The sequence below is a fragment of the Somniosus microcephalus genome, chromosome 8 (genome assembly GCF_052327205.1).
Source record: "Somniosus microcephalus isolate GS21.2 chromosome 8, FLI_Smic_1.0, whole genome shotgun sequence".
NCBI lineage: Eukaryota > Metazoa > Chordata > Chondrichthyes > Squaliformes > Somniosidae > Somniosus > Somniosus microcephalus.
In genome coordinates, this window is record NC_140994.1 from 103,066,242 (window position 1) to 103,079,330 (window position 13,089).

At 50.2% G+C, this 13,089-nt stretch overlaps 1 protein-coding gene across 1 annotated transcript in view; it reads right to left on the reverse strand.

Moving 5' to 3' along the window:
- Nucleotides 1-1,361: 1,361 nt before the first annotated feature.
- stox1 (storkhead box 1) overlaps nt 1,362-13,089 on the reverse strand; it is a 305,204-nt gene continuing 293,476 nt past the window's right edge. Inside the window, 1 exon segment of the mRNA XM_085995050.1 lies at nt 1,362-1,652. Coding sequence (XP_085851176.1) covers nt 1,496-1,652 — 157 coding nt within the window. The 3' untranslated portion in view covers nt 1,362-1,495.

The following is a 13,089-nucleotide window of genomic DNA, read 5'->3' on the forward strand; positions in this document are numbered from 1 at the left end:
TTGGAGGGATTTCTCGGAAGTGTGTCTATATTAGCAGGGGATCCCTGGGAGCGTGTCTATATTAGCAGGGGGTGCCCGGGAGTGTGTCACTATTGGAGGGCTTCCTCGGGAGTGTTTCAGTATTAGCAGGGGATTTCATCACATCATCAGAATGTAAGTGTGTGGTTCACTCCCTTGCTGATGGCACTGACTTTTGCAGCGTGATGCTGTCCCAAGAGTGCCAGCAACCTTTACCCAACCAGCCATTTTTCATGTGCGATGTAGGCATTGGCATCAGCAGCCAATTCAAACATGGAGGGAATCACAGCTAAACCCATTCCTTCATTGAGGTCACCTGAACGCAGAAAGGGATTGAAGCCTGTGACCTTGCAGGTCTGTGTGACTGGATCAACTCAGTGAGCCTGCAGAGGAGCAGAGCTGTGTGTTTAAAAACCAGTGGAGATAAATTGTCAAAACACATTTTTGTAGTTTTCACAAAATAGTCCAGTTTCCATATCTCAACTGACTGGTTGCTGATCTGTCACATGATAGTCTGTGCGTCAATGACACAGTACGCCGCCTGATGTCACCTACATTTTAGCAAGAGGTGTGAGGTCTCCAGCTGCAGTATAGCTTCACTGTCTCGGGGGCTCACACATGAAGAGTGGCCACGTGGGTGAGGTACTGGAGGGCGACTGTTATCTGTGGGATCTGGACCTCAGTGAGAGTTAATGCCTTCCAGAGGTCGGGGTGAAGAGAAACCTGGGGGTAGTGGAACCTGCTTATGTACAGAAATAGGAGGGAAAAAATATAGAAAATGGAAATCTGAGAAATAATAAAACTCATCTATAACAAATCATAGGAATGACAGCACAGAAAGAGGCCATTCGGCCTATCGGGCCTGTGCTGGTGTTAGCTCTTTAACTGGAGCTGTCTATTCTAATTGCATTTCCCTGCCTTTTCCCTATTTCCTTTTATATTCTTCCTTTTCAAATCCTTATCCAGTTCCGTTCTAAAGGATGTTAGTCTCTGCCTCAGTAGCCCCTGTGGTGAAACATTCTCTGTTCTAACAACCCCGTGTGTGTCCTCTGTTCTCAGTCTGTGCCCTCTTATCACCGTTCACTAACCAGTCAAACTTTCTTTGATGTTAACCTTCTCAAAACCCTCAGTTAGAACACCCTTAACCTCTCGTTCAATCAGAAAAACTCAAAGCTTCAAGACTCACTTTTTAAAGACTGGGCCCAATTATTTTTTATTTTTACCTGCTTTAAAAGAATTTTTTTGTAGAAACGGGATCCCTTTTAGTAACATATAAAAATACACTATAGTTTTTCAACTGAAACAAATGAATAGTCCTTAAATGGGAATAATTCAAAGGCCACAAGTATAAAAGATTTGGTTTATAAAAGCTGTGTAATACATAACTCATTCACAATGCAGACAGCTTTAGAACACACGAGAGCCATGACATTGATCTTATACTTTACATTCCTAGGCCGGAGATCAAAGCCACCAATCAAACAGTCATTACTGGGGTGAGCTGCAGCAAGGGATGCTGGGACAAAGCCACGCTCCGCCCGGCGCTGTTCAGGGTCCCATAACTCTGCATCAAGCTCCGCCGCTTCAGGCTGTCCAGAACCATCGAGTTGTTCGATGCCAAACTCACTCGGGTCCTGGAAAAGAAGTTCAAATTAAAGACTGATCATTTCTGCAGTTTGTAACTCGAGAAATATTATAGAATCATAGGAGGCCCTTCAGCCCATCGTGTCCACGCCAGCCATCAAGCCCTGTCTATTCTAATCCCATTTTCCAGCACTTGGTCCATAGCCTTGTATGCTATGGCATTTCAGGTGCTCATCTAAATGCTTCTTGAATGCTGTGAGGGTTCCTGCCTCTATCACCCTTTCAGGCAGTGAGTTCCAGATTCCAACCACCCTCTGGGTGAAAAAGTTTTTTCTCAAATCCCCTCTAAACCTCCTGCCCCTTACCTTGAAACTATGCCCCCTGGTTATTGACCCCTCTACTAAGGGGAAAAGTTCCTTTCTATCTACCCTATCTATGCCCCTCATAATTTTGTACACCTCAATCAGGTCCCCCCTCAGCCTTCTCTGCTCTAAGGAAAACAACCCCAGCCTGTCCAGTCTTTCTTCATAGCTGCAGCGCTCCAGCCCAGGTTACATCCTGGTGAATCTCCTCTGCACCCTCTCCAATGCAATCACATCCCTCCTATAGTGTGGCGACCAGAACTGCACACAGTATTCCAGCTGTGGCCTAACTAGCATTTTGTACAGCTCCATCATAACCTCCCTGCTCTTATCTATCTATCTATATATATAAAAAGCGGTATGTCTGTAGTAACCTGGGAGGTTATGAGTAACCTGATCCACCAGGTGGTGCTGTGGCAATTGGTCTCCTGAGTTAAGTCTGGTCTGTACTGGTTGTACTTTTTGTTTGTGCTGCCTCATGGCAGAAGCTTTTATGTGCAAGTGTTGATTAAACCATGTTACGGAGTTAACCTGTGTCTGTCTCCATCTATGGCCACCTCAAGATACCACATATGGCGACGAGAATAAAGGACGGAAAAGTTTTGGTGGATCAGTCATAGTTAGGGAGTATTCGGAAGAGGTGCTCGGGTTGGTTAGCACACTAGTCAGAAAAGCACGAGGCTAGGCCGCGGGAGTCGAAACGGAGTTTGATTTTTTGGCTGAAGTGACCGGACTCCAAGGATGGCAGGAACGGTAGGCTCCGTGGCACCTTTTGACAGCAAGTCGCAGTCTTGGGAGGAGTATTGTGAAATACTGAGCCATTTCTTTATGGCAAACGAGGTGGACAGTGCTGAAAAGAAAAGGGCCATTTTACTGAGTTGTGTGGGAGCGCAAACCTATACAGCAGGCAGGCAGCGAGAGAGGCGGGACCTGCGGGAGACTCGGCGGCGGCGGCGAGGTACAAAAAGCGGCAGCGGGGCCAGGAGAGGCCTCAGAGCAGCGGCGGCAGGCAGCGAGGGAGGCGGGACCTGCAGGAGACTCGGCGGCGGCGGCGAGGTACAAAAGGCGGCAGCGGGGCCAGGAGAGGCCTCAGAGCAGCGGCGGCAGGCAGCGAGAGAGGCGGGACCTGCGGGAGACTCGGCGGCAGCGGCGAGGTAATAAAAGCGGCAGCGGGGCCAGGAGAGGCCTCAGAGCAGCGGCGGCAGGTAGCGAGAGCGGCGGACCTGTGGGAGACTCGGCGGCGGCGGCGAGGTAATAAAAGCGGCAGCGGGGCCAGGAGAGGCCTCAGAGCAGCGGTGGCAGGTAGCGACAGCGGCGGACCTGTGGGAGACTCGGCAGCGGCGGCGAGGTAATAAAAGCGGCAGCGGGGCCAGGAGAGGCCTCAGAGCAGCGGCGGCAGGTAGTGAGAGCGGCGGACCTGTGGGAGACTCGGCGGCGGCGGCGAGGTAATAAAAGCGGCAGTGGGGCCAGGAGAGGCCTCAGAGCAGCGGCGGCAGGTAGCGAGAGCGGCGGACCTGTGGGAGACTCGGCGGCGGCGGCGAGGCAATAAAAGCGGCAGCGGGGCCAGGAGAGGCCTCAGAGCAGCGGCGGCAGGTAGCGAGAGCGGCGGACCTGTGGGAGACTTGGCGGCGGCGGCGAGGTAATAAAAGCGGCAGCGGGGCCAGGAGAGGCCTCAGAGCAGCGGCGGCAGGCAGCGAGAGCGGCGGACCTGTGGGAGACTTGGCGGCGGCGGCGAGGTAATAAAAGTGGCAGCGGGGCCAGGAGAGGCATACCAAACTCCAGTCTGCGAGCTCAGAAGTTGCAGAGAGGTAAAAAGTAATCGGGGTGTGATGTCACCAGGGAGCAGGTAAGTGATTGGTTGGTGAGTATTTCTCTCTTTTCATTACAAGCTTGAATTCTGTGGTGTTAAATTTCTAGGGTCTCTGTGTTGTAGTGAGGACAGTTGGTAAATAAAGCGCCCTAGCGTATACCTGTAATTGGGGTATTGAATAAATTTTTAGATTAATTAAAGGAGTAAGTCATGGCAGGAGAGCTCAGACCCGTGTTCTGCTCCTCTTGCTCCATGTGGGAAGTCAGGGACGCTGCCAGTGTCCCTGGCAACCATGTGTGCGGGAAATGCATCCAGCTGCAGCTACTTGTAGACCGCATTGCGGCGCTCGAGCTGCGGGTGGATGAGTTTTGGAGCATGCGCAATGCTGAGAGGGTCGTGGATAGCACGTTTAGCGAGTTGTTCACGCCGCAGGGTAGGGCTGCACAGGCAGAAAGAAACTGGGTGACCATCAGGCGGAGCAACAGAGGCAGGCAGGAAGCGCAGGGGCCCCCTGCGGACATCCCCCTTTCAAACAGGTATACCAAGTTGGATACTGTTGAGGGGGATGACTCACCAGGGGAAGGCAGCAGCAGCCAGCTTCCTGGCACCAGGGACGCTTCTGCTGCTCAGAAAGGGAGGAAAAAGAGTGGGAGAGCAATAGTGGTAGGGGATTCTATCGTAAGGGGAACAGATAGGCGTTTCTGTGGCCGCAAACGTGACTCCAGGATGGTTTGTTGCCTCCCTGGGGCCAGGGTCATGGATGTCACTGAGCGGCTACATGGCATTCTTAAGGGGGAGGGTGAGCAGGCAGAGGTCGTGGTCCACATTGGGACCAACGACATAGGTAGGAAGGGGGATGAGGTCCTGCATCAAGAATTTAGGGAGCTAGGTAACAGATTAAAGAGCAGGACCTCAAAGGTTGTAATCTCTGGATTACTCCCAGTGCCACGTGCTAGTGAGTATAGGAATAGGAGGATAGAGCAGATGAATGCATGGCTAAAGAGTTGGTGTAGGGGGTAGGGTTTTACTTTCCTGGATCACTGGGCCTGCTTCTGGGAAAGGTGGGACTTGTACAAGTCGGACGGGTTGCACCTGAACCAGAGCGGGACAAATATCCTTGCGGGGAGGTTTGCTAGCACTGTTGGGGGGGGTTTAAACTAACTTGGCAGGGGGATGGGATACAGAGGGGAGCTGAAATAGTGGGTGATGTGCTGCCAATTATAGAGAAAAAAACAAGTCAGCTTGGTAGACAGGGCAAATATACAAGGGCAAGGCTGGATGGCATCTATTTTAATGCAAGGAGTCTTGCAAATAAGGTGGATGAACTGAAGGTGTTGATAAACACATGGGAGTATGATATTGTTGCTATCACGGAGACTTGGTTGAGGGAGGGGCAAGACTGGCAGCTCAATATTCCGGGGTACAGAATCTTCAGGTGAGACAGAGGGGGGGGTATAAGAGGAGGGGGTGTCGCAATATTAATTAAGGAGTCAATTACTGCAGTAAGGAGGGATGACATATTAGCAGGTTCCTCTAATGAGGCCATATGGGTGGAGCTTAAAAACAAGACGGGGGCAAGCACTTTGCTGGGAGTGTACTATAGGCCTCCAAACAGTCAGGGGGAGATAGAGGAACAGATATGTAGGCAAATCTCAGAGAAATGTGCAAATAATAGGGTAATAGTAATGGGGGATTTCAACTTCCCCAACATTAACTGGGATAGTCAGAGTGTGAAAGGCACAGAGGGTGTAGAATTCTTAAAGTGCATCCAGGAGAGCTTTTTGAGCCAGCATGTAGAAGGTCCTACAAGAGAGGGGGCGGTACTGGACCTAATTCTAGGGAATGTGGCCGGCCAAGTGGAAGAAGTGCTAGTAGGTGAGCACTTTGGTGACAGTGACCATAATATGGTGAGATTTAAGGTGGTCATGGAAAAGGACAGAGATGGGCCGGAAATAAAGGTTCTAAATTGGGGGAAGGCCGATTTTAATAGGATAAGGCAGGATCTGGCCAAAATGGACTGGGATCAGCTACTTGTGGGAAAATCCGCATCGGAGCAATGGGAGGCTTTCAGAAGGGAGATTGAGATCATACAATGGCAACATGTTCCCGTAAAGGTCAAGGGTGGTTCCAAAAACCACAGGGAACCTTGGATGTCAGGGGATATACGAGAATGGATTAGAAAAAAAAGGAGGGCTTTTGGCAGATACAAAAGGCTAAAGACGGAGGAAGCCCTAGAGGAGTACAAAAAGTGCAGGGGGATACTTAAAAAAGAAATTATGAGATCAAGGAGGGGCCATGAAATAACACTGGCGAGCAAAATAAAGGAAAATCCTAAGATGTTTTATAAGTATATTAAGGGTAAGAGGATAACTAGGGAAAAAATAGGGCCCATTAGGGACAAAAGTGGAAATCTGTGTGTGGAGCCGGAAGATGTAGGAGGGGTTCTAAATGAATTTTTTGCATCTGTTTTCACTATGGAGAGGGACGATGTAGACATAGAAATAGGGCAGGGGGACTGTGATATGCTCGAACATATTAACATCAAGAGGGAGGAGGTATTGGCGGTTTTAGCAGGCCTAAAAATGGATAAATCCCCAGGCCCGGACGAAATGTATCCCAGGCTGCTGTGTGAGGCAAAGGAAGAGATTGCGGGGGCTCTAACACACATATTCAGAACCTCTCTGGCCACAGGGGATGTGCCAGAGGACTGGAGAACCGCTAATGTAGTTCCATTATTCAAGAAGGGGAGTAGGGAAAAATCGGGGAACTACAGGCCAGTGAGCCTAACATCAGTGGTGGGAAAATTATTGGAAAAAATTCTGAGGGACAAAATTAGTCTCCACTTGGAGAGGCAAGGATTAATCAGGGATAGTCAACATGGCTTTGTCAAGGGAAGATCATGTCTGACTAATTTGATTGAATTTTTTGAGGGGGTGACTAGGTGTGTGGATGAGGGTAACGCAGTGGATGTGGTATACATGGATTTCAGTAAGGCCTTCGATAAAGTCCCGCACAGGAGACTGGTCAAGAAGGTAAGAGCCCATGGAATCCAGGGTGCCTTGGCACGTTGGATACAAAACTGGCTTAGTGGCAGAAGGCAGAGGGTGATGGTCGAAGGTTGTTTTTGTGACTGGAAGCCTGTGGCCAGTGGGGTACCACAGGGATCGGTGCTGGGTCCCTTGCTGTTTGTGGTCTACATTAATGACTTGGATATGAATGTAAAAGGTATGATCAGTAAGTTCGCGGATGATACAAAAATTGGTAGGGTGGTAAATAGCGAGGAGGGTAGTCTCAGTCTGCAGGACGATATAGATGGGTTGGTCAGATGGGCGGAACAGTGGCAAATGGAATTTAACCCGGAAAAGTGCGAGGTGATGCACTTTGGGGGGACTAACAAGGCAAGGGAATACACAATGAATGGTAAGACCCTAGGCAGGACGGAGGGTCAGAGGGATCTGGGTGTGCAAGTACACAGATCCCTGAAGGCGGCGGAACAGGTGGATAAGGTGGTAAAAAAGGCATATGGGATACTTGCCTTCATTAGCCGAGGCATAGAATATAAGAGCAAGGAGGTTATGATGGAGCTGTGTAAAACACTGGTTAGGCCACAGCTGGAATACTGTGTGCAGTTCTGGTCGCCACACTACAGGAAGGATGTGATAGCTTTGGAGAGGGTGCAGAGGAGATTCACCAGGATGCTACCAGGGCTGGAACGCTTCAGCTATGAAGAGAGACTGGGCAGATTGGGTTTGTTTTCCTTGGAGCAGTGGAGGCTGAGGGGGGACATGATTGAGGTGTACAAAATTATGAGGGGCATAGATAGGATGGATACTAAGGAGCTTTTTCCCTTAGTAGAAGGGTCAATAACTAGGGGGCATAGATTCAAGGTAAAAGGCGGGAGGTTTAGAGGGGATTTGAGAAAGAACTTTTTCACCCAGAGGGTGGTTGGAGTCTGGAACTCACTGCCTGAAAGGGTTGTGGAGGCTGGAACCCTCACAACATTCAAGAAGCATTTGGATGAGCACTTGAAATGCCATAGCATACAAGGCTACGGACCAAATGCTGGAATATGGGATTAGATTAGACAGGGCGTGATGGCCGGCGCGGACACGATGGGCCGAAGGGCCTCTATCCGTGCTGTATAACTCTATGACTCTATACATGGATGAGGAATCTGCTGAGCCCGGAGCGGCCAGGAGAAAAATCTTTTGACGAGTTGGTGAGTCTACTAAAGAATCATTTCAATCTGAAACCTAGTGAAATAGTACAGAGATGGAAATTCAATTCGAGGATTAGGAGGCCGGAATAAAGCGTTACTGTGTATGTGGAGGAGCTTTGGAAGCTCGCACAGGACTGTAATTTTGGAAATGCGCTCACAGTCATGTTAAGGGACAGACTAGTATGCGGAGTTAACGACGACAGTATACAGCAAAGGTTGCTGTCAGAAGAAGGATTAACGTTTGAGACGGCATTTAAAAAAGCACAAGCCATGGAGATGGCTAACAAGGACATTAAGGACTTAAACAGTATGAGCAAGGAGAAATGGAGTAAACCAGTGGGAGGAGCTGTTTTCAAGATGGAAGCTGGCGCGAAAAGTCCACCAGTCGGGGTTGGGGATTGCTACCGATGTGGCGGGATGAGCCATTATGCAAAGGACTGCAGGTTTGCAAAGGCAAAGTGCCACAATTGTGGAAAAATAGGGCACTTAAAGAAAGTCTGTAAAAGGGCAGTGAGTGAGAGAAGCAGTGCTAAAGGGGCAAAGCATGCAAAAGGGGGGAGGGAGAAGTACACAAAGCGGGCAAATTACATACAAGAGGAGGAAGAGTCTAGCGAGTCGGTTTTCACTATATACAGTATAGACACTTCAAGGCCCAACGTACCCCCTCTCACTCAGTATTTGATAGTGAACGGAGGTCAAGTAAAGTTTGAGATTGACACCGGATGTAGTGTAACCATAATGTCGCAGACTGAGTAGGCCAAGCTATGGGGGGAAGCAAAAGTACCAGAGCTAGGTACATGCCCCATGAGTCTCAAAACCTACACAGGACAGAAGGTGGACATTTTGGGGGCGGCCGAAGTACAAGTGGAACACAAAGGAGTCACCAAAGAGCTTACGGTGGTAGTGGTAGCAGGGTCAGGGCCAAACCTGTTAGGGCGAGGGTGGATCAGTGAGTTGAGTGTGGACTGGCAGGCAATGAATAAAATGGAGGACAGTACAGAGGCACTGCAAGAAGTGCTGATGAAGCATGAGTTAGTGTTCAAGGACGAACTGGGCACCTTAAGGGGAGCCACAGCCAAGATTCATGTAGCCAGTGATGCCACGCCTCGTTTCTTTAAACCAAGGTCGGTACCTTTTGCAATGAAAACCAAGGTTGAGGCGGAACTAGATCGCCTGCTAAAGGACAAAATAATAGAACCAGTGAAATTTTCAGACTGGGCGGCACCAATAGTCCCGGTATTGAAGCCCGACGGTAACGTAAGGGTGTGTGGTGACTATAAGTTAACAGTGAACAGAGTATAATCACTGGAACAGTACCCCATTCCGAGAATGGAGGACATGTTAACATCGCTCGCTGGGGGAGAAAGATTCCGCAAACTGGACATGAGTCATGCGTATCAGCAGATATTGCTAGATGAAGAATCAAAAAAGTTTGTCACGGTGAACACGCACAAGGGGCTGTTCACGTATGCCAGGTTACCATTTGGTGTCAGTTCTAGCCCAGCAATATTCCAACGGACTATGGAGGGCATTCTGCAGGGCATTCCAAAGGTGGCCGTGTACTTAGATGATATTCTGCTAACAGGAAGTGACGATCAGGATCACGTAAAAACACTGGACAAAGTGCTACAGCGGCTGGAAGAGGCAGGGCTACGCCTGAAACGGAGTAAGTGTAGTTTCATGGAGAAGGAAGTTACATTCCTGGGACATCGGGTGGATGCCACAGGCCTCCATCCATTACCAGGGAAAGTGCGGGCAGTGCAGGATGCACCTGCACCCACCTCAGTGACTGAACTGAAAGCCTATCTAGGGCTCCTGAATTATTATAACCGGTTTCTTCCAAACTTATCGATGCTGCTGGCACCCCTGCACAAACTGCTGAGAAAGGAGGAGCCATGGCGTTGGGGGCCAGAGCAAGCAAAAGCGTTTCAGCAGTCAAAGGAGCTACTTCAGTCCAGCAGGGTGTTAGTGCATTACGATGAGAAGAAGGAGCTGATAATGTCCTGCGACGCATCACCCTATGGAGTGGGGGCAGTGTTGGCCCACCGCGTGCCAGATGGAGCGGAAAGGCCCATCGGGTTTGTTTCACGCACGCTCACAGCTGCGGAAAAGAACTATTCACAGTTTGATAAAGAGGGGTTAGCCATTATATTTGGAGAAAATAAATTCCATAAGTACATATATGGGAGGAAGTTTGTAATCAGTACTGACCACAAGCCTCTTATTAGCTTACTGAATGAGATGAAAGCGGTGCCTCAAATGGCATCACAGAGAATAATGAGATGGGCAGTAATACTAAGAGCCTATGAATATGTGATCACGTACAGAGCTGGCAAGGAAAACGGGAACGCTGATGCTCTCAGCCACCTGCCCCTCTCAAAATCTCCTCGCAGTACTTCCCCTGAGGAGCACGTCCTGATGCTGGATCAGGAGATCAGTCCCCTGATGACTTCAGTGCAAATCCAGGGCTGGACAGCCAAGGACCCCGTTCTGTTTCTGTCAAGGGTCCGTGAGTATGTGTTGAAAGGCTGGCCAGATCACCGTGAGGGACCGGAGTTCGCGCCGTACAGACAGAGACAGCACGAGCTCAGTGTCCAAGATGGATGTGTGCTATGGGGAGCATGCATCATAGTCCCAGAGCGGGGACGCTCTACTTTGATGGAACAGTTGCATCAATCACACCCAGGAATGACTAGAATGAAAGGACTGGCTAGGAGCTACCTGTGATGGCCTAACTTGGATGCTGAAATTGAGTCAAAGGTAAAGTCATGCACTATATGTCAGGAACAGAGGAAAGCACCTGCCGGGGCACCACTCCATCCCTGGGAGTGGCCCAGCAAACCCTGGAGGAGAATTCACATAGACTATGCGGGACCTTTTATGGGCAAAATGTTTTTGGTGCTGGTAGACGCTCACTCAAAGTGGATCGATGTTTATCCAGTGCGCTCTGCAATGACTGATGCCACACTGGATTGTCTCAGGAACAGCTTCAGCACGCATGGTATTCCAGAAATGATTGTATCCGACAATGCACAGTGTTTTGTTAGTGAAGGGAGCAAAGAATTCATGGTAAGGAATGGAATCACACGTCACCTCGGCTCCATATCACCCAGCCTCAAATGGGTTAGCCGAGCGAGCCGTGCAGACTTTTAAGGAGCTCATGAGGAAGAGCTCAGGTGACACCCTGGAGATTAAGCTCAATGGAGCCTTGTTTAGTTATCGTATAACACCCCAAGCTACCACGGGGCTTTCTCTGGCTGAGTTGATGATGGGGAGAAAGTTGCGGTGCACGTTAGACCTGATACACCCAGATCTCAAAAGCAAGGTTGAGACAAAACAAACAAACCAAAAAGCGTACCATGACAAACATACTAAAGCTCGCCATTTCGCCATAGGGGACTCTGTGTACACCCGGAACTTTGGCTATGGACCTAAATGGATACCAGGACTAATCCAGGACATTACAGGACCTGTGTCGTACTCCGTGTTACTAGGGGATGGTCGAGGGGTTCGTCGGCATGTGGATCAGCTTTTCAGCCGGCAGCAGGGGGAACTGCCTCAGATGGAACAAAGGGCAGTAGAGGAGGCTGTTCCAGGACCCAGCATGGCTTATAAGGTGCTAGTGGACACTGGTACTGCCAGGCCACAGCGGGACAGAGTAAAACCAACATCAGAGACTACTCCAATCTCAAGTGCGAGTGAATCTGAGAATCCACCACAAGTGGAATTAAGACGTTCACAAAGGATTCGCAAGCAACCAGAAAGACTTATACAAACCTGTTAAATTAGTCAGGGGTTAACCATGGGTAGAGCATACTGGTTAATTAAAACGTAGTACCTAGTAAGGGTTATTGTTTAAGAATTGCATACGGCAATCTTAAGGGGGGAGGAGTGTAGTAACCTGGGAGGTTATGAGTAACCTGATCCACCAGGTGGTGCTGTGGCAATTGGTCTCCTGAGTTAAGTCTGGTCTGTACTGGTTATACTTTTTGTTTGTGCTGCCTCATGGCAGAAGCTTTTATGTGCAAGTGTTGATTAAACCATGTTATGGAGTTAACCTGTGTCTGTCTCCATCTATGGCCACCTCAAGATACCACAATATCTGTCTGTCCGGGCATCACTCAAAAGTTATAGAGCGTACCTACACATATGTTATATCAAAAGAAAGGTTATGATTAGGAGGGTGTCCTAGGTGTATTTACTTTTTGGTCAGACAAAAATTGTTCGGACAGTAGACAAATAACATTCAAAATTCCGCTCATTAGCGCTTGGCCAATCATACAGGGGAAATCCACTCATTAGCATTGAGTGACGTGAAGGTTGACCAATCCTACTGGGGGAGTGCGCTGCGTCACGGGGGCGTTTCATGAAAAGCAAGCGGCGGCCATTGTTGTTTGTGATGGAGCAACTCTGCCTCTGTCCGACTATGGGCCCCAGTCCCACCCTCACCCTCCTCCTTCTCCCCTCTTTCCTGTCACCCCGGCCTCTCCGCTCGCGGGTTGTTTGCATCCACGGTGGATGAGCTGCCTGCAGGCCTCAGGCCTCGAAGCCTCGGCCTCTCCTCGCCAGCCACGCCTGAGCTAGGCACCGCCCGTCCCGCTGGGCCTGATTCCAAACCAGCGGCCCCCCATCGCTGCCATCTTGGTAAAGGCTGGCCTCCTCCTTCTCTCCGCTTTCTCCCCTCTCTCCTGTCACCCGGGCCTCTCCACTCTGCAGGATGTCACTGCCGAGCTCTTCAGGTCAGAGGGAGCGGGAGCTCAGCTCGGGTGACTTGGGCCGGGCCTCGGGTGCTACGCCGCCCACGGTGTCTCCAGGGCGGCGGGCTGCAGCACGAACTCAGCTCGGGTGACTCCGGCCGGGCCTCAGGCGCTACGCCACCCACGGTGTCTCCGGGGTGGCGGCCCGCAGCGGAAGCTCATCAGCAGCAGCTCAGCTCAGGTGAGTCGGGCTGGGCCTGAGGCGCTAAGGAGGGAGAGGGGAGGGAGGGAGAGAGAGGAAAGGAGGGAGAGACAGGGGGAGGGAAAGGAGAGAGGGGGAGGGAGGGAGAGAGGGAGGGAGAGGAGAGGGGGAGAGGGAGAGAGAGGGGAGGGAGAGAG